The sequence below is a fragment of the Patiria miniata genome, unplaced genomic scaffold, assembly GCF_015706575.1.
Source record: "Patiria miniata isolate m_02_andy unplaced genomic scaffold, ASM1570657v1 HiC_scaffold_22, whole genome shotgun sequence".
NCBI classification, from domain to species: Eukaryota; Metazoa; Echinodermata; class Asteroidea; order Valvatida; family Asterinidae; genus Patiria; species Patiria miniata.
In genome coordinates this window covers 10,940,320-10,962,465 of record NW_024037061.1, presented here as the reverse complement: position 1 = coordinate 10,962,465, position 22,146 = coordinate 10,940,320, and the positions used below count along the sequence as shown (strand labels likewise).

Genomic DNA, 22,146 nt, shown 5'->3' with positions numbered 1-22,146 from the left:
CTACTCAGTAATAAAGGTTTACAGCAATTGAAATAGAAAAAAAATTAACAGATGGTTCTAAATCAGTGATGAATACATGCGAAATAAGGATTTTGGTGTTTTTGTGTACAAAACACATGGTATTTGTGTCGCAGGGACAGGTAAGTTATTTATTTTTGTGCTGATAACATCACAGCCAGAAAGGAGTGTTTTTGTCTCGCCTGAACTTTCTTCAGGAAAGAGACTATGTATGTATGTGATATTTTGGTAAAAGTTTCGTAAAATAGGCTGAAATTTCCAAAGTTGAAGTCCTATTGGAACCAAACTTGGGTCATAGATGCAACATGGGAACCTCCATATGAGAATGATGTCAAAGGTCACATACCAAGGTCTAAGGTCATCTGAGGTCAAGTTGTAAAATAGGCTGAAAATGTAAAATTGGTCTCATTTGAAAAGTGGAAGTCCAGTTGGAACCAAACTTGGGTCATAGATGCAACATGGCAACCTTCAGATGATAATGAAGTCAAAGGTCATATACCAAGGTCTAAGGTCATCTGAGGTCAAGTTGTAAATAAGGCTAAAAATGCAAAATTGGTCTCATTTGAAAAGTTGAACTCCAATTGGAACCTAACTTGGGTCATAGATACAACATGGCAACCTTCATATGATAATGAAGTCAAAGGTCACATACCAAGGTCTAAGGTCATCTGAGGTCAAGTTATAAATTAGGCTGAAAATATAAAATTGGTCTCATTTCAAAAGTTGAAGTCCAATTGCAACCAAACTTGGGTCATAGCTGCAACATGGCACCCTTCATACTGATTAGTCACTCTTTAAAGATTATCGCGAAAGCAGGCGAGACGCATGGTTCGAGAACCATTTTGTTTGTGGATCTGAGCACAAGTAATGATTTTTTGGTCCCAAGTCTTGATAAATTGTCAAAACACAGAAACTGTCCTAAATCCTTTTAATAATCACATGTAGTTGTAATTTTTCAGAACCCTTTATAATTTTTTCCAGGTTCTCTTTGGGTAAACCTTTTAATTTGTACCCATGAACCTAAAGTCTCCGGGAATTACCTTGAGAGGTTTTTCGAATATTTGGTGGATGACCGATTATTCAACTATTTGGCACAAGCCTATTGTATGATTTAATACGGGTTAACCCTGCGAGCTGCGAAGCGTAAAAACTTACGCCGCGTAGCTGAGGTGCTCACGCGTGAGGCAGTTTTGATTTCGCGTATAAAATACCATTTTGTGGACACAATCCTTTCTCTAATGGTCTGAATATGATGAATGAAGGTCCCCCGAACCCATACAAGACTGAAACCCCTCCAGTAGGTCACTCACAGACATTGTGGCTGCACAGTCATGTACATACACTGCATGCACTGTGACCATTAGATGTTGGATTGACCATTACATGTTGGACCGACCATTACATGTTGGATCCCCCCAAAAAAGATAGACATGAAACAGTAGAGACAGCCTTTCTGTGGCTCTAGACAGCTGTCACTGGGCCAGCAGTAGAGGATGATTGATGACATTGTTGTGACGGCGGTATGCAAAACACAGAGAACTGTTTTGTGCACAAGTGAATGTGCTTTGGCTGGAGGCCCAACTTTCCCAGGGGCGGCTGACCCCCAAGTGAACTCCTACAAGAAAAGCGACCATACCATCTCAAACCACAAGGTTCACTTTAGGATTACATGTAGTTTCAAGGGAATTGGGCGATAGCTTCATAAAAAAAGTTAAGAAACAAAAAAAGGGACTAGCGCGTGAGCCCCTGCGTAGCCCGCAGGGTTAAAATATGAAACTTTTCTTGAATAGGGCTAGGCTACCACAATGACATCCAGACCAGAGGAGCTTTCATCGAGGTCCTGACCAAGATCCTCCAGCAGGGCACAGAGTTTGACACCTTGGCTGAGACGGTTCTGGCCGACAGGTTTGAACGACTGGTCGGCTTGGTAACGATGCTGGGAGACAAAGGAGAGCTGCCCATCGCCATGGCACTAGCCAGTGTCGTCGCGTCCTCACAAATGGTCAGTTTCTTAAAATATTTGACCTTTTTTGTATTTTGACTCTAACTGTTGTCTGTTCTTATAAGGATTTTGAAAAATAAAAATTAACATATCAATATTTTTATTATTATTTATGTCAGGTTTCGATGTACAAAAATAAACCAGCGCATTGTACGGTTAACAGAAGAAGTATCCAGATGACTGCAATATTATGTCAGTAAAAGTAACTGGATGACTGCAATATTACTTTTAATATTGTCGTCATCCGGGCATCCCTCGTTCCGGCACATTCAAGAATGTAAAAACTCACAGTTGTCAACCAGTGAACAGGGCGTAGTACGGGGTACCGTCGCACACGACGCAGCGCACTGCATGGTACTTGTACGCGCACTGTTGTCAACAACTACAATCGCAGCTTCGAGCTTTGCGAATAAGTGAAGAATATTCGATGAAATTTGAGAAATGAAGACAGTGTCCTGCAAAGTTTTTGTTTTGGATCAAGTCAGCCTGATATCAGTAATAATAATATTGGATGGCTTTTTTTTTCGAGGGACACAAGAATATATTGCACTAGCTATAACAATATCGCACAAATCAAAGCTTGTGCAATATGTTTTTGTATCCCCCTCAATGCCATCAAATATAATTATATTAGGCATGCAACTTGTCCTCGGTTCAGCTGATTTTTCATTTTTGAGTTCACACTTATGCCATTAGAAATTGAACACCACTGTGTAAAGTCTTTTAAAGCTTGGAATTTCCTCTTTTTCTTGTGTGTCTTAGTTGCATGCCAGTTTGCTGCGAGGTTAATTTCATATTCTCGTCATTTTTGCTGGGGGGGGGAGTTGTGGTTGGACTTTTTTCTTTTGTCAATTCAGGATATGTTAGTTTAATAATCTGCAGATGTGGGTTGTAAAGTTTTATTTGCTGTTTCAGGATTTTGTTGCACTTCACCCAAGAAATTTTAATGAATACTTTATGATCCCACGATCTCCTGCTTACTGGTGCAGATATCATGTTACTTGACATCCTCGGTTGCATTACCAGATTAAGGAATTATAAAAATTATCTACAAGATTCAACACTTGTTTGCATCAGTGTTATAGTCCACTCAATAATAAGTCCTTCAGTCTGAAGTCAAGTCACAAAGCTATTCAAAGGAACGGTGTCAAAGGCATTCGTTTGCCATTGTTCACCCCTTTTTGCTTCTGGCCAGACTTGTTTAAGAACATATGGATTACTTTTGACCAGACTTGTGCTAAACTTGTGTGATAAACTTGACTGCAACGCTGTTTTGCAGATTGTTTTGTTTTTGTGGTGCATTGAACTGGATTAATGTGCTTCTTTTGTTTCCCTCTGCTCTGTAGGATGAACTGGCCAGAGTCTTTGTCACACTGTTTGATGCCAAACATCTCCTCTATCAGTTACTCTGGAACATGTTCTCAAAAGAGGTAAGTTATTACAGTTGGGGTAAAGTGGCTTGCCCAAGGACACAACACACAGCCATCAACCTTGTTTAAACCACTCGCCTTCTAATCACAGGTTTTAAAACCCAACACTTTAAGTCATATGTCGCTGTCAAGTTTTATAGGCTAATTCAACCCCATTCCATGCTAATTGTTCATGCTAATTTTTCATGCCAATTTAAAGCTATAGTCCACCATTTGCAGCCATCCGAAAAAGTAACTGGCGTTGTTGAAAAACATACTTGGTTGAAAAATAGTAAGTGGACTAAACTCTCTGTGAAATTATTCTTTCTGGCAAGCTATCATTTTGAAGTAATCAACGAAAGAAGGCCTTTCCAACGGTGCGTCTTAAGACGCACCGTTGGAAAATTTAAATTAGTAGTTCGTTTTGTTATTCGGCGCAGCGCGCGCAAGCATTGGCACGACGCACAGGCGCGCGCAATTGCTATAATTTGTCGGATCAGTGCGCGACATCGCGTATAGCTGCAATTCAAAACAATTCAAAACATGATTCAGCAACTTTTGATTTGAAATTGAGATCCTAGAATGTTGTTTTTCTCGAAATATACAGCTGAAGCTGAGCTGAAACTTCATCAGGGTAGTTGTTCAGTATCCTTCATTAGATTTTGAACACTTTTGTTGCTTCAAACGAACAAAATGCACAAATTACAAATGATGGACTATACCTTTAATTCAGTGACAATGACCGTAGAAGAGGTCTACTCAAGCGTATCCCTGTTGAACAAAAGCACGCACCCCAAAGATGGCTACAGCGTCCAACCATGACAGTCGATTGCGATTAGTGACAATTTGTACTCGTACTTCTTTTGTTGGATTGATGGATTTTAGGTAGAATTGGCAGATTGTATGCAGACGTTATTCCGGGGCAACAGCCTAGCCAGTAAGATCATGGCATTCTGCTTCAAGATGTATGGATCCAACTATCTCCACGCTCAGCTGGAACCGTTGATCACTGAGCTGATGTCACCGGAGAGGGAACACATTTCATATGAGGTGGATCCGGCCAGGTCAGTTCATAAGAGCCAAGATTCATATTTCGAAATTTTGATAGTGGGTTTTAGCCTTCATCAATGTAGCTTCACCGTTTCCATTTGTATAACCAAAACGTCAAATTTATTTTTGTCTTTAAGGTAATGAACATCATTTGCAAACGTTCAAAAATGAAATTGAAAACACCATGAAATGTCCTACTTAATTGTAAGTAAATAATAGGATCAAGTATCCTGTGAAATCATTGCGCCTTGTATGCCGTCATTTTCCAGAAAAAAGGAAATACCAAAATTTCCTTGCAATGGTAAGGAGCAAACCATCTTACTTTCAGCAGAACCCTATGCTTTGCATTGAGACAAATGAAGAGGCATTTTCACCGTTTTCTCAAAAAGTATGATGTCTACTGAGCTGAAATTTTTGACAGGTTAATTTTCTAATAACCTGCTTCAGATTTATTGTGGTGTTCCTTGATTCGGCCAAAAAAAAAAAAGTTTATGCAAATTGAGTCCGTTACCTTTCCCATTTGATTCCCATTCCCTTGTAATTTCCATTTCCTTGTAATCTGTAAAGATGGACAGAATTGCGGTTGTCTTGAACAATTTATCGATTGTTAAGACTTTTATCCGGTTTCTTGACAAACAAGTAGCTGCTTAATCTCATGAGCCCGAACTGAAATGTTTTGATGTTGTGATTCTTGGACTGTTTTCCTCAGGATGAAGGCTGGCGAGAGCCTGGAGGAAAACCGAAAGAATGTCATCGAGGCCGCCAAGAAGTTCTTCTCGGCTATCACACAGTCCACTTCCAAGTGAGTAGATGCATGAGCTGCGCTGGCTTGTTATAAATTTAAGATTAATTGATGATGCAAGGATTTTTTTTGTGTGTTTTGGACTCCATGCACTAATGCTGTGTCAACAGTGACAAAAACCCAGAGATATGTCCGTTGCTTGACTGCCATGTCCAAGACAGTGTTGGTCGGCACATATGTGATGCGATCAAGTTAAATGAGCCGTTTGTCGGGAACTTTCATTTGGAGATTCAGGCCAAAACAGGGCCACTTTATCACATCACTTCATCACATCTCTTGGTGTTCCGACTTCCATAATTTTTGAACTAAAGGTGGTATCAGCATGCGGTTTGCACAGGAGTAATGCTGAGATTGTGCTCTTTTCAAATCTGTTAAAAAAAATTGACCAGGGTCGACAAACGACTCATTTAGCTTGGTTGCATCACATATTTAGGCCTGTATGTTGATCGTAGCCTTTTCGCTTACCGTTTTGGTCCATCAAACAGCTGATTTATATAGTATCATTTGGTAAATTAAATGATACTGGCAATGTAAGTATTGATCAATGGTCATTCACGCACCTTTTCATAGTGTTGGTCTTGATTTTTTTCTCACCAAGTATTCTGTTTTTATTTTCTTCCCATATCGTTGTGAAAAAGTTTTGTGCATGGATTTTTTTGGCATGTCCACTTATGCCAGCCCTTTTAAAAGGAAGTCTTCATTTTCAGAAAGTAGTTTCCAATAAATTGAACCCAAAATGTAAATGAATAACGGACACAACAGTCGATTGAAAAAATGATCCATCATTGCCAGCCATTGCACATTGAGGTGAAACTTAGTTGTTTTTATTTTGTGCAATCTGTGTTTTTACAAAGTCTTATTATCATGCACTTGTTTGTTGTGTTGACTCAACAGATTTCCAGCTCAGCTGCGTAGTGTGTGCCATTGCCTCTTCCAAGTGGTCATGCAGCGTTTCCCTCAGAATGCCATAGGGGCTGTGGGTAGCGCCATCTTCCTACGATTCATCAACCCAGCCATAGGTATGCCGAAAAAATTCCTTCCCTGTTAATACAGTTGTAATTGTGTCAATCAGTAGTTAACCAAATGTCAGTCACAAATCAATTACGAGTTAATCACCACATAATCACCAGTCAATCACATGTCAATCACAAAGAATCACAGGTCAATCACAAGTCAATCACAAGTCAATTATAAGTCAATCACAGTTCAAATCACAAGTCAGTCATAAGGAATCACAAATCAATCACTAGTCAATTACAAAACACTCACAAGGTCAAATTACAAGTTTATCATGACTAAATCACTAGTCTATCACTAGTCAAACACAAGACAATCACAGACCAAATCATAAGTCAGTCATAAGGAAATCATTAATCAATCACTAGTCAATTACAAGACAGTCACAAGGTCAAATTACAAGTCAATAATAGGTTTTCTCCAGTCAGTCACAAGTCAAACACAAGTATCAAAGTGCAAAAAGGGGACGGATAAGGGGATTTCGCAAAAGCACCCTAGACACTTGCAAGCCTGAAGAAACCTATAGAGAGAAGGCACTGAAGATAATTTCCAGTTTTTGAGGTGGGAGGAAAACCCTAGAAGAATATTCTGGGGAAAACCCACTGTATCAGGCAGGGACTGAAAACCCAATCCACATATTGGCCCAGGCAGGAATTGAACCCGGGTCACAGCGGTGGAAGGCGAGGAAAGTACCGCTACGCCAACCTGACCCCCTTGTGATTGATTATTAATTGATTTGTGATAAATTGTGCTGTCTTGGAACTCTATGTTCAACTTTTGTGAAATTCTTAGCATGAAAAATTGCTGCGATGACACAAATTGACGTTAGTAATTGCTTTCACCATGATTATGAATCGACCATAAAGTTAGCATCTGAGCTACTCTAGGGCCAGTGCATGCCCAGAGCCAATGGCAAAAGACTATGAATATGATTTCTTTCAGTGTCTCCATACGAGCAAGGCATCATTGACAAGAAGCCCGTGGGCAACTCCTTGCGAGGTCTCAAGCTGGTCTCCAAGATCATGCAGAACATCGCCAACACCGTCAACTTCAAGGAGCAACACATGGTCAGCTTCAACGACTTCCTGTCGGCCAACTTCAAGGATGGTAGAAGGTAATAGTAACCCTAATCGCCCTGAATCCTTTAAAATCCTCTTTGCCATAGTGGAGGAATTTGGAGGATTGAGGTTACATGGCGAAAGTGCGTTACTGGTTTCGTAGGATGCACTTTGTCAAGGTCTTGGGCCGGACCTTGTGTTGTTGTTTTTGCTCAGCCGTGCATAAATATAGGCCTGGATTACGCGTGAAATCCTCATTCAGGCAGTGGTCACCCCTCCACTGACCATATTCAAGAAATAATTGAGGAATTTTCAGGATTGAGGCTATATGCTATTTTTCCGTGAGCCCAATTGGAGGATTTTGCAGGATGGAAGCTACATCCTAGCAAAAAGGCCTAGGGAGTTAGGGTTAATAACAATACAGAGCTTCAAAGCTGCTTTTCCTGTGCTAGTTTTGAGTTTTTACCAAATGCTGTTTTCTTTAATTGCTGTTATTTTAACAGTTCCAAAGTTATTCTCTTATGATCAAGACATCGAATGACAACATATGTCCTGGTATAAAAAGTTTCAAAATTTTGAATTATTTGCGAGTCTCTGACAAACAATCTTTGTCTTTGCTTTGGAGGTACATAATTAAAGTCAGAATGTTTTCATCAATAATAATAAATTCTATTTATGGGGCTTTATTTATTTTAATGCGTTTTTGTTTGTCGCATAAAGAGTGAAAGACGAACACGTCTGTACTGAACGTTGAGCTGTAATGAACATCCCTTTAGGCTTCTGAATATTATGTACAATTTATAATGATTGATTGATTGCATGAACAAAGACATTTTGCCTGGAGCAGGGTTTGAACCTGTCACCTCCGGGTTGCCGTGCCGGTGCTAGTCAGCTAGTTGTGAATTGTTGCCATTGTTTCCTAGGTTCTTTGAGGATATCGCGTCGGAGGCTCACATGAACGACGTCGTCAGTCAGAGCAGTCCCTCGTTCACGTCTGACAGCAACGTGGTGGCGCTGCATCGGTTGCTATGGAATCATCAAGAGAAGATGGGTGATTTCCTCTCCAGCAGCAGGTACGCAACTCAGTCCTCTTGCTAATATCGCAAACAAAATTGCATAAAGCTAATCGTGAATGCGATTGAAAGACATTTCTTTGGTGGGATCACGCTTGTGTTCAGATTGTAATCGTGCACTTACTTCTCTATTGGCCGGTAGGGTTGCATGTGCCCATCAAAGTTTAACAAGTTATGAGATTTTTTTGTGTAACCAATTTTTCGAGCTTACACCTTAAAAAATTGCAGCAAATTGTGGTCGCTGGTTTAGTCTTCAAGTGAGAAACTGTCTAATATGCCTTGCTGAGTTTATTTTATATGGCAGAATTGTTGCCAATTGTTTGCTGATTTTCTTTTCCAGAGATCACCGAGCTGTAGGCAGGAGACCGTTTGATAAGATGATCACCCTCCTGGCGTACATCGGACCTCCGGAACATCCAAGACTGCTGCTAGAATCACAGTAAGTCAGGGACCCTAAATCCTACAAACTCTGTCCAAATTCAACACTTGATTTTGAGTTTGATTTCAATGTTGAGTTTGGTTGATTCAGAATTCAGGGGTGAGATTCTTCAGGATTTTTCCTGATCACAGAAGTTTTTGTCAGGATTTTTGCTGATTTCAGGATTTTGTTAAGAACCCCTTTTTAAATCTGAAATTCCTGATGTTTAACCTTCAAGGTATTTTTTTACCGGATAACAGTTTTTCCTAGAACACAAGAACTGGTATATTTTAAGGGGTGCCTTTAGGCAAAGAGAAACAAACCATAGACCCTACGTTGCTCTCGGGCACTCGGCAACCCATAAACCTCTGCTGATTATTTCGTGGATTTTTCATTTTTCAGCCAAAATTTTGGAGAAATTTTAGCTAAGAGATGGGCAAGTGGGTCTTTTTAGCATGTTTTTCGGCACTCGATTTCAAACTCAGAATTTGTTACTGAAGAGATATCTTCATGTGCACTTTTGATTTGCTTTGTTGTTGTAGATGGGGCAGCATGGACTTCACCAGCAGCAACTTTGAGGAGTTGATGGCGAGACGCAACATCCACAACGAGGAAGACTTCAAGAGACTGAAGAGCCTGAACATCTTCTATCAGGAGGGCACGTCAAGATGCGGTCATCCAGTCTTCTATTACATTGCTCGCAAATACAAGTAAGTCAGTCCTAACGGCACCGTCTTCAAGACCAGCCTGAAGGCTTTTGGGAATGTTGGCTTTCTCTCTGTCTTCAGCTTCATTTCTGTTTTGTTTGTAAATCGTTTAGAAGCCGCACATGACTGAACCAAGTAGATAGCTAAAACCTTGTCCTCACGTTATGGGATTGTTAGTTCTTGATTGCAGGACGTATATTGTAGAACTATTAAAAAAAAGTAAAGGGGACGAACCTGTGTTCACAGGAACGGAGTGCCCATCTCTCTTTCGTTAGAGATTGGGCCAGACTCATATGCTGTTGTGTGGGGATCGCCACACCTCCTCCACAGCGAGTCTGTTACCTTCCCAGCATTGAATAATGCCGGTACCCATTTAACACCTGGGTTGAGAGGAGTAATTGAGGTAAAGCGCCTTAACTCAAGGGGACAACACGCGCGGCCACGGCGGGGCTTGAACCCACAACCTCACGATCGTAGGGCTGGATAGATTGATTGGGTACAGTGTTAGGCGCCAAAGATTTAGTTCATATGTGATCTGTTCAAGTGTCCTTGGCACAAAGACATTGACAAATCGGGGAACCGCCAACATAGGGCTGGATAGCTCAGTTGGTAGAACACCGAAACGGTAATACGGAGGTCGCAAGTTCAAGCCCCGCTCCAGTCAATTGCTTGGCTCAAATTTTCAAAAATTGTTATAATTCACGTAGTCAGTTTCCCATTGTGGTCAACAAAGAACGGATGATTTGGGAGGATTGAGGCTGAAACGAATTTTTACATGGTGGCAATTGGAGGATTTTGCAGGTCTGAGGATGGTTCCTAGCGAAAAGGGCCTAGGGGTTTAGGAGGGAATCTAGAATTTACAAAATCATACATGTTTGACGTAAAGGGAAGCTAGTGGACCCCAAATTTATAGAATGACCCGTATAATTATGAATTAAATCCGTCTCCTTTCAGATGTGGACAGATTGACATCGACCAGCTCATCTACCACGTCCGACTGACCCTCAAACCGTTCTACCAGCGACCCTTCGAGGTCATCTTGGACTGCACCAACTTTGGTCCGGACAACCGCTTCCGCCAGCAGCACCTGCAGCACTGGCTGCTGTACGCTGAGCACATGTTTGAGAACCTACACATGGTGTACCTCTACAACGCTAACTCTTGGATGAGGGACTACATCAAGCGCAACGAGAGGATACTCACTCCGTTCAAGGTACTGTACAGTGTTGTAGTACTCGTACTCGGTACTCGTACTCGAGTACTGCTCGAGTACTTTTTTTGAAGTACTTGTACTCAAATGTCAAAGTACTCGCACTCGAAATGACGGTACTCGTACTCGGGCAGCAAAGTACTTGTACTCGACATGTCGAAATTTTACTCAATCAAAGTACTCGTACTCGAATAGCAGTACTCGGGGGGAAAATGTGATAGCTTCACTAATTACCATGGCCTTATTTTATCGATACTTTCAGTTTGAAATGGTTGATTGGCTTGTGGAGAAATCAAGATTTCCTGATTTTCCTCTGTGCAAGTCCGTGCAAACACATTTAACAGCTAGCCGTGAGTGGGTCTGTATATCGGTCTGACTGGGCCTGGGCCAATTACGCACAATGAACCATTTGCTGTATGGCCGTATTCGGAAATGCGAGTACTCCTACTCGTACTCATACTCGGAAGTACTCGTACTCGTACCCGTACTCGGAAGTACAAGTACTCGTACTCAGAGACCTGTTCTTGTACTCGAAGGTACAAGTACTTGTACTCGTACTCGTATTCGTATTCGGCAACCTAAGTACTCGGCAGTACTCGGTACTCGGAAAAAAAGTACTCGACTACAACACTGATACTGTGACAGTCCACGGAGTGTTTTAAATTGTGTAATTCGATTGGTCGAGAACTGGTCACATGGTCTGTTCAACGTCAAGAAGTCAATTTTTTTAAGTTGAACAAAAGAAATTGACTGGAGCCGGGTTTGAACCTGGGACCTCCGGTTTACTGTTCTGGTGCTCTACTAACTGAGCTTTCCAGCCCTATGTTGGCAGTTCCCCATTTTTACCGCCCTAACGTATTGGAACATAAGACCAAGCAAGTAGGTGCAATCAGCTGTATTTAGGTAGCATTTCGTCATGTGACAAGGAAAAGGTTGTTAGCAGCCCATGCACGCAAAAAACACTTTTGGAGATAATCGAGATGGAAGGTTTTGTGCTTCCATTTCTAGATTAAAAATCACATAAGGTTGAAAGTTTGACTGATGAAATTTGTTAATAATTGAAATAATATTGTGCATTTTTATTTCAAGCTATTACTGTGAATTTATTTAAATTTTTATGCTAACGACCTTAAACGGCATGTTAAATCCTTACGACCTTTTGCCGGGAACAAAATTGGCTTTGCGTACCCACTTGAGTGGGACGTTAGCCCGCTTGGAACATTTTTTGTTTACATTACAATTACATGCTTACGACCTTTTGCCGGGCACAAATAATGAAAAACGTCCTTCCGTCTTTTGTTTATTGTTAATTACGTTAGAATGACGTAGCCCCTTGAGACAATATGTGTATCAAATGAAAGATATTTCCAAGCTCTATGGATTACCCAAAAATCTGAAATTGATTTTTTGACCCATTTTTCACCCTTACGACCTTCTTCCAGGCATGTGATGATTTGCAGTCTCAATTTGTGCAGTGTTTTTGTAATAAACGTCATAAAACTTTGTCTGTTTGTAATTTTGTAATTTTCCCAGGGTACACGGAAGCTTGTCTTCATCGAGTCAATCAGCAAGCTGTCAGAGTTCATCGAACCAGAGCAGCAGCACCTGCCAAAGTCCACGCTGGCGTTTGACGAGGATCTTAAGGTCTTCAGCAATGCGCTCAAGCTGTCTGAGACGCACAAAGACACTAAGGTGTCTATGAAGGTAGGTCAGGGGTCAACATTTTAAGGTCAAAGGGCGACATTGTTGGATCCAAAGCCAACATCATATGTTGTGTTTGGAATTAAAGAGTTAAATAGCAGTTTCATATAAAGGCCCATTCTATAGAACTTATGATTTGTACAGAATATTCTTAATTGTAGAGAGTGTACTAAGGCTGCATCCGAATCAGTTGGCTAGAGCTAGGTCTAGGTCTGCGCCCATTGAAAATACGCGGGGACGCGCTGACAATAGACGTAGCCGTAGCTCTGGAAGCCCGTTTCGGACACGGCCTTAGAGTGACATCACGGCAACAGCGCCCTCAGGTTGCCAGGAAACAGCCTTGATAAAATAAATAGCCAAAAAATTACACTGAAAAAAAAAGTTGTCAAAGTTGTTGTTTTCTTGAAGTTCAGCGACGTGGACATTTGCGCAAAATACTTTTTTGATGCCAGTAATTTCATGGTCGTCTCTTTCAGTTGTGTGATTATTTGACAATTTGTCTGGGTAGGTTGGTCAGTTTGCCGTGCAGGTGACGTTTGTGGATAAGACCAAGGTGCTAGGAATGCCGGTGCTACTCAACGACATCTACCATGCTTCTGAAATAGATGAGGTCAGTCAGTTGAACAAGATTATTCAGCGATTCATTATTCCTGTTTACTTTCAAATTAAAATCAAGCCATATTCTGTAGGGGTGTGATAATCCCAACTTTTATGTCATGATGTATATCATGATATTGAGGTAACAGGCTTTTTAAAAAAAAATTCATGTATTTCTTGTATTCATTGATGAGTTGTCCTCAAACTTCAATGATTTTGTTGAGTCTCAAGTCGGCTGACAAGTTATTAATGTTACCTGTAACAAAGGCATACCTTTTGCATTGTTCATCGTCATTGGTTTGCGATTGAATAAAGTACAACTCTCAATTGTAAAAAAACAACAAAAAACATGTATTAAGCAGATAATAGGTCATTGTGGTGAAATTCAGATACTGCTAGATGCACACCACTCTGACCTGCATGTGAATCATACCATGACCTCCTGACCCTTAGGTCATTGAAGTGAAAGCCATGTATTCAGTTGTACTGAAGATATTGCCAGATGTGTACACCACTCTGACTTGCATATAAATTGAACCACGACGTCTTGACCCTTAGGTCACATTGGTTGACGAGAACACCTTCGCCATCACACTTCAAGATGGACGGACGCTGTCGTTCATGCATCAAGAATCAGAAGACGTGACGAAGGCCATTCACCACATCAAGACAAGATGGAAACGATCAAGACCTGTAAGTGTCTTTATTTCCTGTTGCATGACAGATTGTTTCTTATCCTAACTTTCTAGAGCTATTCGCTAGGAGACTTTCCTAAACAAAAGTCTCAATACTTTACAGTAACTTTCAAGCCCTATGCAAAGCCTTATGCAAGCACTGTGCAAGCCCAGATGCAGTTGTTTTGTTGTGTTAGAAATGCACACAGACCACATAAGACATTTTTTTGGTCAGCTCTCCGAAGACATGTTACTATTTTGTTTGCAGGATTCTGAGACAGTTCACCCCAAGATCAGACCCAAGGATGTTCCCGGTACTTTGCTCAATATGGTAAGTGTCATTAAAAAGTGTGATTCACAATAAAGAAACGCTGCTGTTGGTGGCCTTAAGGTTTTTGGAACATTGCCATGCAACAGGTGTTACCTGTTGTTGCATTTAGCCAGGTTTTAGCTATAATGGGTTAGGGTTAACCCTCTTATGCAAACATGCATTCCGTACCAAGTTATCCTTTCAGTAAAAATCAATCCAGTGACTGTTTTCAAGAGTTAAGAGCTCCCAGCCTATATAAAGCGAGATTGATTGGTTGTGACTAAATAATGAAAGGTTTGCAGAAACACCATGTGCGAATAATTTCTCAACTAAGAGAATGGTTCTGAAAATAACCAGAGGTATAAACTCGACGTTCCGGTCAGTATGCTCTGACCGTCTTCAGGTGGTTGTGACTGTTCATGTTACTTGATACAGTTATGCTTTGACTGTCGGTGATTGATAAGACTGCTGTGCTAACCAGTTTCGTGCTTTTGGCTGTTGACTAAATTTGACTAGTCAGAGTGCCTGCCTTAAATATTATCCAACTGTTTGTGACTAGCCTGTGTAAAGGGCATTGCAGGGGAAGTGGATGGAATTTTTGACTGTCTGTGACTGTTCAAACAGTAGGAGGGTTAATGAATGTTTTTTGATGAAAATGAATTTATACAAGAAAGCCATTGTAAAATATGTTTAAAACTGGTCACAAGACCATGCGCTCTGCACCACATCCGCGCATACACGCTGCTTGCACTGGCTACAACCAAGTGCTTCAGAACGAAGTGATGATTTCATATAAAATGATGTTAAGCACAACAACCCCTCCCCACACCCCACCCACCATAGAAATGGCACAAGCATGGAGTAAAATGGAAGAACAAAATCGTTGGACATGTGGAATGTTTGACAACTTTTCAATAAAGTTTTGAATAATGGCATTAAGGCCCCTAACCGGTTTTAAATCAGAAGTTGAAACTGCTCAATCACACTATTTTCCCTTTTTTTTTCTTCGAAAAGTTGCACTACCAGTGTTTCTTAAAAACCAGCTTCAGTGCTGTCAAAAATCTCTGTTATCATGTTGTGTATTTTTATCTGCTCATTTGCATCCAGGCATTACTCAATCTGGGAAGCAACGACCCATGTCTGCGATCGGCGGCTTACAACCTCCTGTGCGCCCTGACTACGACCTTTAACCTCAAGATCGAGGGTCAGCTGTTGGAGACATCAGGGCTCTGCATCCCGGCCAATAACACCATCTTCATTGTCTCCATCAGTCAAACGCTGGCTGCTAATGAACCACACCTTACCCTGGAGGTAAACATAGGGATTTCATTTTCAAAGATATCGGTATTCTTAAGCCCTTTGTAGCCATGTGGGATCATTTGCAGTTTGCTGAAAAAGTACCTAACGTTCTAAAGACAGAGACATTTTGCTTAAAGTGAAGATATATGACTGTTGTCAAATACCCTGTGAAATTACTCCGCTTGAAATGGTATCATTCGGAAGAAAACAATGATCGTACGTGGTTTAAGAAAGTGTGCTGTGGGCACAGTTTTTTTTTTACGTGCGTTAGCAACGAACCCAGTTAAGAGACACCACAAATTGAGCACAATTTTTCTCTATTTTCAGCAAATTTATAGTATCAACTGAGATAAAACTTCAACAAGTTAGTTGTTCTGCACCCTTCGTAAGATTTTAAGCAATTTTGTTTCTTCAAACACACACACAAAACGCACAAAAAGCAAATGGTCCTATGTACGTTAGGTGCCAATGTCAGCTTTTCTCAAGAAGGCAAGACCTTGTTTGTGTCAATGATATTCAACAAACAAACCACACACAGAACATCCACACAACAGATGCATTCAGTGGCTTCAACAAGCTGGCATGTTAGTGTTTAATATTAATTTCCCATACTTCATTAATATACCCAAATGAAAAAGCACTTTGATTGTTTGAGTAATTCATGGCGTTATCATTTTGGAATACTTGAGGAAACTGCTTCAGAAACAACCATACACAGTTGAAGGTATGGAGTGCCTTTTTTATTCAAGTGATAACTTTCAGTTTGTTGAATGTGACCAGATAAAAAAAACCAGTTAGTACGTATGGCAAACATGACAAGGTAATTAGGGAACAAACCCTGTCAAATTAACCCATTAGCACCTGGACTTCATTGCATTACATTGAACTTATTCACTGCGAAATCATAAAACCATAGAGTGCTCGTGCGGTTTCGGGTGCTACAGTGACTAAAGGGATAAAAAAAAAATGCTTAAAGAGGTTGTGGAATGCTCGAAGACATTTCCGTCATTTTTGGGGTATATGTAGCCTAAGGTGTGATGAAATAAAAACGACTATTGTGTCCGTCATGAAATGAGTACAAAAGGTACTTTTGAGAGCTATTTTTCAGGTCCTGTTTCGACCCGAACGCGCAACTTGTGTAAAAGTTGTCGTTGCGGGCAGCAAACAAAACACAGTAAATCGTGACGTAATAAACAGGACTCGTTTATGCTACTCTGCATCAGGAGTCCTGTTTATTACGTCACGATTTACTGTGTTTTGTTTGCTGCCCGCAATGACGACTTTTAAACAAATTGCACGTTCGGGTCGAAACAGGCATGACAGGACTTGAAAAACAGCTCTCAAAAGTACCTTTTGTACTCATTTCATGACAGACACAATAGTCGTTTTTATTTCATCACACCTTAGGCTACATATACCCAAAAAATGACGGAAATGTTTTCGAGCATTCCACAACCTCTTTAATTTACCCATCCAGTTTCCCTTGCGGGGAATACTTGCTAATACCTTGGAAAGACTCATGCGACATTCTCGGTTTTTGAAGAAACTATTCAAGTTGATCTTTTTTTTCCTTGGACAGTTCCTTGAGGAGTGCATCACCGGTTTCAGCAAGATCAGCATTGAGCTCAAGCATCTGTGTCTGGAGTACATGACCCCATGGCTACCGAACCTGACAAGGTCAGTCATGCATTATGAATGATGATCATAGTTTGGTGCATGTGTAGAGCTTTCTACCAAAGGTCTCAAAGCGCTTCACAATTATTACCCCTGTTCATCATGTCATTAAGCTTTTTTCTGCAACAGCTCGAGGTCAACGCAGTCTTGTCTCTACCCTCACGTGTACCCATTTATACTCGTGGGTAGAGAGAAGCAATTGTAGTAAAGTGTCTTGCCAAAGACCACAACCACCATGTTTCCCCGTCAGGGTTAGAAAACCCCGCGTAGCATGGCACGTGAGTCAAACACCGTAATGAGTCAAACACCGTAACCATTGGACTGTGATCTCTGATGGGTTTTCTTTTGCTGTTAGGTTCTGCAAGCGATCAGATGAAGTGAAGCGATACAAGCTCTCAGTGGTCCTCGACAAGCTCATCAACATGACCATCGATGAGAAGCAGATGTACCCATCCATACAGGCCAAGGTCTGGGGGAACATCGGCCAGGTGGAAGACCTGATTGACTGCGTACTGGATAGCTTCATCAAGGTTTGTAGTCACTGAGAAAGAAAAGTTGTGTCTGAATACGTCTGAGAGGGTTATACCAGAAAAAAATTCAGTTCCCATGCCTAGGATATCCCCAGACTGGGACCGTGAGTGCATAAAAATGTGCAAAATTACTACTGACGTTTTTTTACTCACCATTCGGCTAATTAATGCCCACACAACACATACATCAAAATGCTTAAGTTGCAAGCATGTCACCTGCTAAATTTGAGACCTTAAATCCAATTTTAAGGCAAGTTTTTGACAGTTCAAAAACCATCCACGTCATTCTCCATGCTTTAGAAATGGTGGTGTGATTCCCAAGGTATTCTGGGTAGGTGTAGGAAGAGCCTTGCAGCTTACTTGTTTTTTAATCGATGGCCAAATGAACATAGCGCCCTCTGTTAAAAAATGAAACATTCTGCATTCACTCAGATCAACAAGAGGGCGCTGTTTTATCTACAGGATGAAAATGTTTTAGCTTTAATAGGAGTCTTTTTTCACAATGCATTGCAGTACACATCAACGTGATGTTTTGCGTTTGGATTTCGATAACTCCCTGCAAAATTAGAATTAAACGCTGAATTTTTGGTGATGCAATGCTCACAACAGCAACTTTGCAGGGCAGAAGTTTCGAGGATTATTGAAGAAACTGTAGTGAGTAAGAAGCTTGCACATTTGATTCACACTGGTTTTATTATGCAGCACAAACTTTTGCACGATATGGATACCTTAAGTTTTGGGACTCTCATACACAGTATTGAGAGTCCCAAATTTTCGGACTAGGATATCCCAGGCTATTTTGATGTGTACCTTTAGGCAGTGTTGTAGTACTGGTATTCATATTCATACTCATACTCATGCTCAAGTGTATTTTTACGTACTCATACTCGTACTCATGAGAATGTACTGGTATCTGCAAGAAAAAAAATATTGCGTGTACTTGTGGCAAAGTGTTCGTACTCGCACTCATGAAAATGTTCTCCTGCAGGATTTTTTTTAGGGGTACATGCAGTAAATATAACCCATTTTCTACTGTCAGTCTGGTAGACTCTTGCATGTTTAATACTTATCATGGCAGCAGAAACCTGGGAAAATATTGACCAATCAAAATTGGAAAAGTACTCGTACTTGAGGAAACGTACTCGTATTCGTGCTTGTACTCAGTACTTGGGAAAATGGGAAAATGCACGTTCAAAAACTTATGAAACGACCCTTTTGGGAATTTCAAGTCAAGACGCAAGTCATCAGTGAATGTTTTTAAGCTTTCTGATCCAAAGAAAGGCCACATTACTCTTCTTAGAATACATGGGACTTGAAACCTTTATTCCCTAGGTTAAAAATCGTTGTTGCTTTTAATATGGCTTGCAGGTGACTGTGCAGTTACAGACGGGATTGACCGGCGGTGGTCAGCCGCGGACTGAGGTCATGGCAGATACAGCCGTTGCTCTAGCATCAGCCAATGTCAAACTAGTCTCTGCTAAAGTCATTGATAGACTCTGCAAGGTAGGCAAACGAGAAACCTCTTGCTGGTTGCAAGTTCTGAGGGATCAAAAAGAGTCTGTGTTACAGTTTTTAACTGCGAGGAAATACCTCACCAACAGATTCTGCCTCTTGACTTGCTATGTGGTAGTCGCTAATTTAAGACGTCGCATTTACATTTTTGGAAAGTACTGTTCTAAAAGCAACCAAAGTTCTGTGCCATTAGCAACAGGAGATTAACTTGTAATTTGACTGTTTCACTTCGATTTGACCTCTGAGCGACTTCTGAGTGGTATGTCATTGTCTTGTTATTGACTTGTGAATGCCTTTTGATTGGACTTCTGATAGACATGTGGTTGAAATGTCATGGTCTTCTGATTGAAATAAGATTGACCTGCAGTTTACTGGTGGTGGACTTGTGATTGACTTTTGACTTCTGTTTGAAGTGTGATTGTCAGATGAGATTGACTCGTGGTTGATTGTACTTGTTGTCTTGTCTCCCGCCCACAGATTCTAGAGAAGACGTGTCTGTCCCCCACACCCACCTTAGAGAAACACCTAATGTGGGATGACATCGTCATCTTGACCAGATATCTCCTCATGTTGTCTTGTCTTCCACTCCACAGATTCTAGAGAAGACGTGTCTGTCCCCCACACCCACCTTAGAGAAGCACCTAATGTGGGATGACATCGTCATCTTGACCAGATATCTCCTCATGTTGTCTTGTCTTCCACTCAACAGATTCTAGAGAAGACGTGTCTGTCCCCCACACCCACCTTAGAGAAACACCTGATGTGGGATGACATCGTCATCTTGACCAGATATCTCCTCATGCTGTCTTGTCTCCCATTCCACAGATTCTAGAGAAGACGTGTCTGTCCCCCACACCCACCTTAGAGAAGCACCTGATGTGGGATGACATCGTCATCTTGACCAGATATCTCCTCATGCTGTCGTTCAATAATTGCCTTGATGGTGAGTCACAGATACTGGCAGGTTCTGAGCAAAACTGAAATTGCTGTCTAAAAAAACCACTTTCCTGACCTAAATATGAGGTTGACAAAATGAATTGACTAGAGTGGAATTCTGACCTTCGACCTCTTGGAAAGTGTCCGGGAAGTCACTTGTCATTTTCTGCTCCAGGCTATTTCTTTATTCCACGTTTTATTGAGTAATAGTGTTCCTAGTCAGTTCACTTTATTCTTTATTAAATGTGGCCCGCTCCACAAAAAGGGTATTACGTCGCGCTGTGCATTATCGTGTAATGGCCCACTCAACGTTGAGAGGGTGAACATTTTGTCAAAAAGTGATTTTCACTTTTTGTCATGAATGACATCTTTATTACTGAAAGATTCAGGGTTCATTCACAGAAATTTTGATCTTGATGAATAAAGTGAGGAAAAAAACTACAATTTTGAGTGCATCGTGCCCAAATCTGCAACAGTGCCAGCTATTTTAAAGCCTGTTTTCTCAGTTTTGTAATTCAAACTCCAAGGAGGTTAATGTTCAAAACCAAAAGCCATTCTGCAAAACGGGAGGGGCTATGGAGCTTTATTATATACCAAATGAAAACTTATTGTTGTGGGGTTTCCAACCATGTATATAACTTAATTTTACTTTTTTTGCAACATAATCCCTCTTTTGTGGACTTGGTCACATTTTGTCTGTTCAGCACTGAAAGGTCTTTACAGTAGTCAAGCAATTTCAGGCAAACTCTCTTAGCTTGGATTTTAAACTTACTATTTTGTGTAAAAACAACTTGACACCAATTAATTTTGTGATGTTGTTTCATTCTTAGAATATACTTAGCTTTTGCTATTTTTATTAATGCTTAATTTGATAATACAAACAGATAACCAAAATTTAAAAATGAGAACCTTATATAAATGGTTCACCCTTTGATGATATATTAAATAGTTTTTGTTATTTCCTGATCTTGATTTGACAGTTGCCAATAACTTGCCTGCCTTGTTCCACATCATCCCTCTGCTTGTCTCCACGGGACCCCTACCTCTACGCGCCTCCATCCATGGACTGGTCATCAATATACTACATTCCCTCAGAACGTGCTCACAACTCAAATTCAGTGGTGAGTACTCCCACAGTCTGTCACCTTACTGCAAGTCTGGTCTTTGCAACCTCGTCCCCAGTGCTTACTTTATTTCCAACCTCGTTTCCAATTGTAAGCCCTGGATAGGAAACTGTCTTCCTGTATCCTGATTCGATACCGCAATTGGCTAGAAATGGATTTATATCGTGTACTTGGTGCTATTATTCATAACGTGCAGTGCGTGTTTTCGCGATCATTCGTCCACCATTCTCAAAAATATTCATTTCCTTTCCAATTTGTTAATATTAATATGACATGTGATACTGCATGTTGTCTCGTTAAGAATCCGGTTTAATTAAAATTAAATCGTGTTTTCATTACTCACGCCATGCTCGCGCTGCGACGAATTGATTCTGTTTTTACCCCAGACACCGCATACAAAAACAAACGCAAATGTAACGCACAGGCAGGCACCAGACTATTCCTCATTTGCATACGTGTTAAAAAATCTTGCACATGCAAATGATCCAATACCAGAGTGAGAGAGCAGGTACTGGTGGGTGTGTACTGCTTGACACCCTGGGGACGAGGTTGGGTCTTGTGAGACTCAAAGTCCTTATCTGATTGCGGGGAAGTTGTTCAGAATCCTGCAACTTGTACCTGGTACAATGTCCGGAACTCGTCCCGGATATGAATCGAATCGGCCCTTAACCGTTTCAGATCCTTTAAAACCCACCAGGGATATTTTGAAGGTTCTTCCAGGAAGGAGGAAACATTGAGTGAAAATATTTTTCTCATCATACAGAAGAGACAAAGAAGGTTCTAGACCTGGGCCTGACTGAGTTCTCCCTGCCCAAGTTCTACGGTATGTTTGGCATCAGTAAGGTCAAGTCGGCGGCCGTCACGGCGTTCAGGTCCAGCTACCGAGAGCGACCGCTGAGCCAGAGCGTGGAAGTCATGCCGCTCAGCTCCCTGGAGACGGTCACGGACGCCCTGCTGGAGATCATGGAGGTAGGAGACGGTGTTGATTAATAAAATGATTCTTATGTGCTGAATATGAAAGGTGT

General features: G+C 41.0%; 1 protein-coding gene across 4 annotated transcripts in view; it reads left to right on the top strand.

The window, feature by feature from the left end:
* Positions 1 to 22,146, top strand: part of LOC119729921 (neurofibromin-like) — a 71,179-nt gene that overhangs the window by 35,509 nt on the left and 13,524 nt on the right. For all 4 annotated transcript variants that reach the window (XM_038202703.1, XM_038202702.1, XM_038202701.1 and 1 more), the window contains exons 27-47: positions 1,809 to 2,020; positions 3,367 to 3,450; positions 4,315 to 4,493; positions 5,189 to 5,281; positions 6,176 to 6,300; positions 7,241 to 7,412; positions 8,280 to 8,429; positions 8,770 to 8,868; positions 9,390 to 9,557; positions 10,509 to 10,767; positions 12,298 to 12,468; positions 12,974 to 13,075; positions 13,621 to 13,755; positions 14,005 to 14,067; positions 15,154 to 15,357; positions 16,925 to 17,022; positions 17,375 to 17,549; positions 18,918 to 19,052; positions 19,887 to 20,004; positions 20,978 to 21,118; positions 21,885 to 22,090. In XM_038202703.1, coding sequence (XP_038058631.1) covers positions 1,809 to 2,020; positions 3,367 to 3,450; positions 4,315 to 4,493; positions 5,189 to 5,281; positions 6,176 to 6,300; positions 7,241 to 7,412; positions 8,280 to 8,429; positions 8,770 to 8,868; positions 9,390 to 9,557; positions 10,509 to 10,767; positions 12,298 to 12,468; positions 12,974 to 13,075; positions 13,621 to 13,755; positions 14,005 to 14,067; positions 15,154 to 15,357; positions 16,925 to 17,022; positions 17,375 to 17,549; positions 18,918 to 19,052; positions 19,887 to 20,004; positions 20,978 to 21,118; positions 21,885 to 22,090 — 3,089 coding nt within the window. The remainder of the gene's footprint in view (positions 1 to 1,808; positions 2,021 to 3,366; positions 3,451 to 4,314; positions 4,494 to 5,188; positions 5,282 to 6,175; positions 6,301 to 7,240; positions 7,413 to 8,279; positions 8,430 to 8,769; positions 8,869 to 9,389; positions 9,558 to 10,508; positions 10,768 to 12,297; positions 12,469 to 12,973; positions 13,076 to 13,620; positions 13,756 to 14,004; positions 14,068 to 15,153; positions 15,358 to 16,924; positions 17,023 to 17,374; positions 17,550 to 18,917; positions 19,053 to 19,886; positions 20,005 to 20,977; positions 21,119 to 21,884; positions 22,091 to 22,146) is intronic.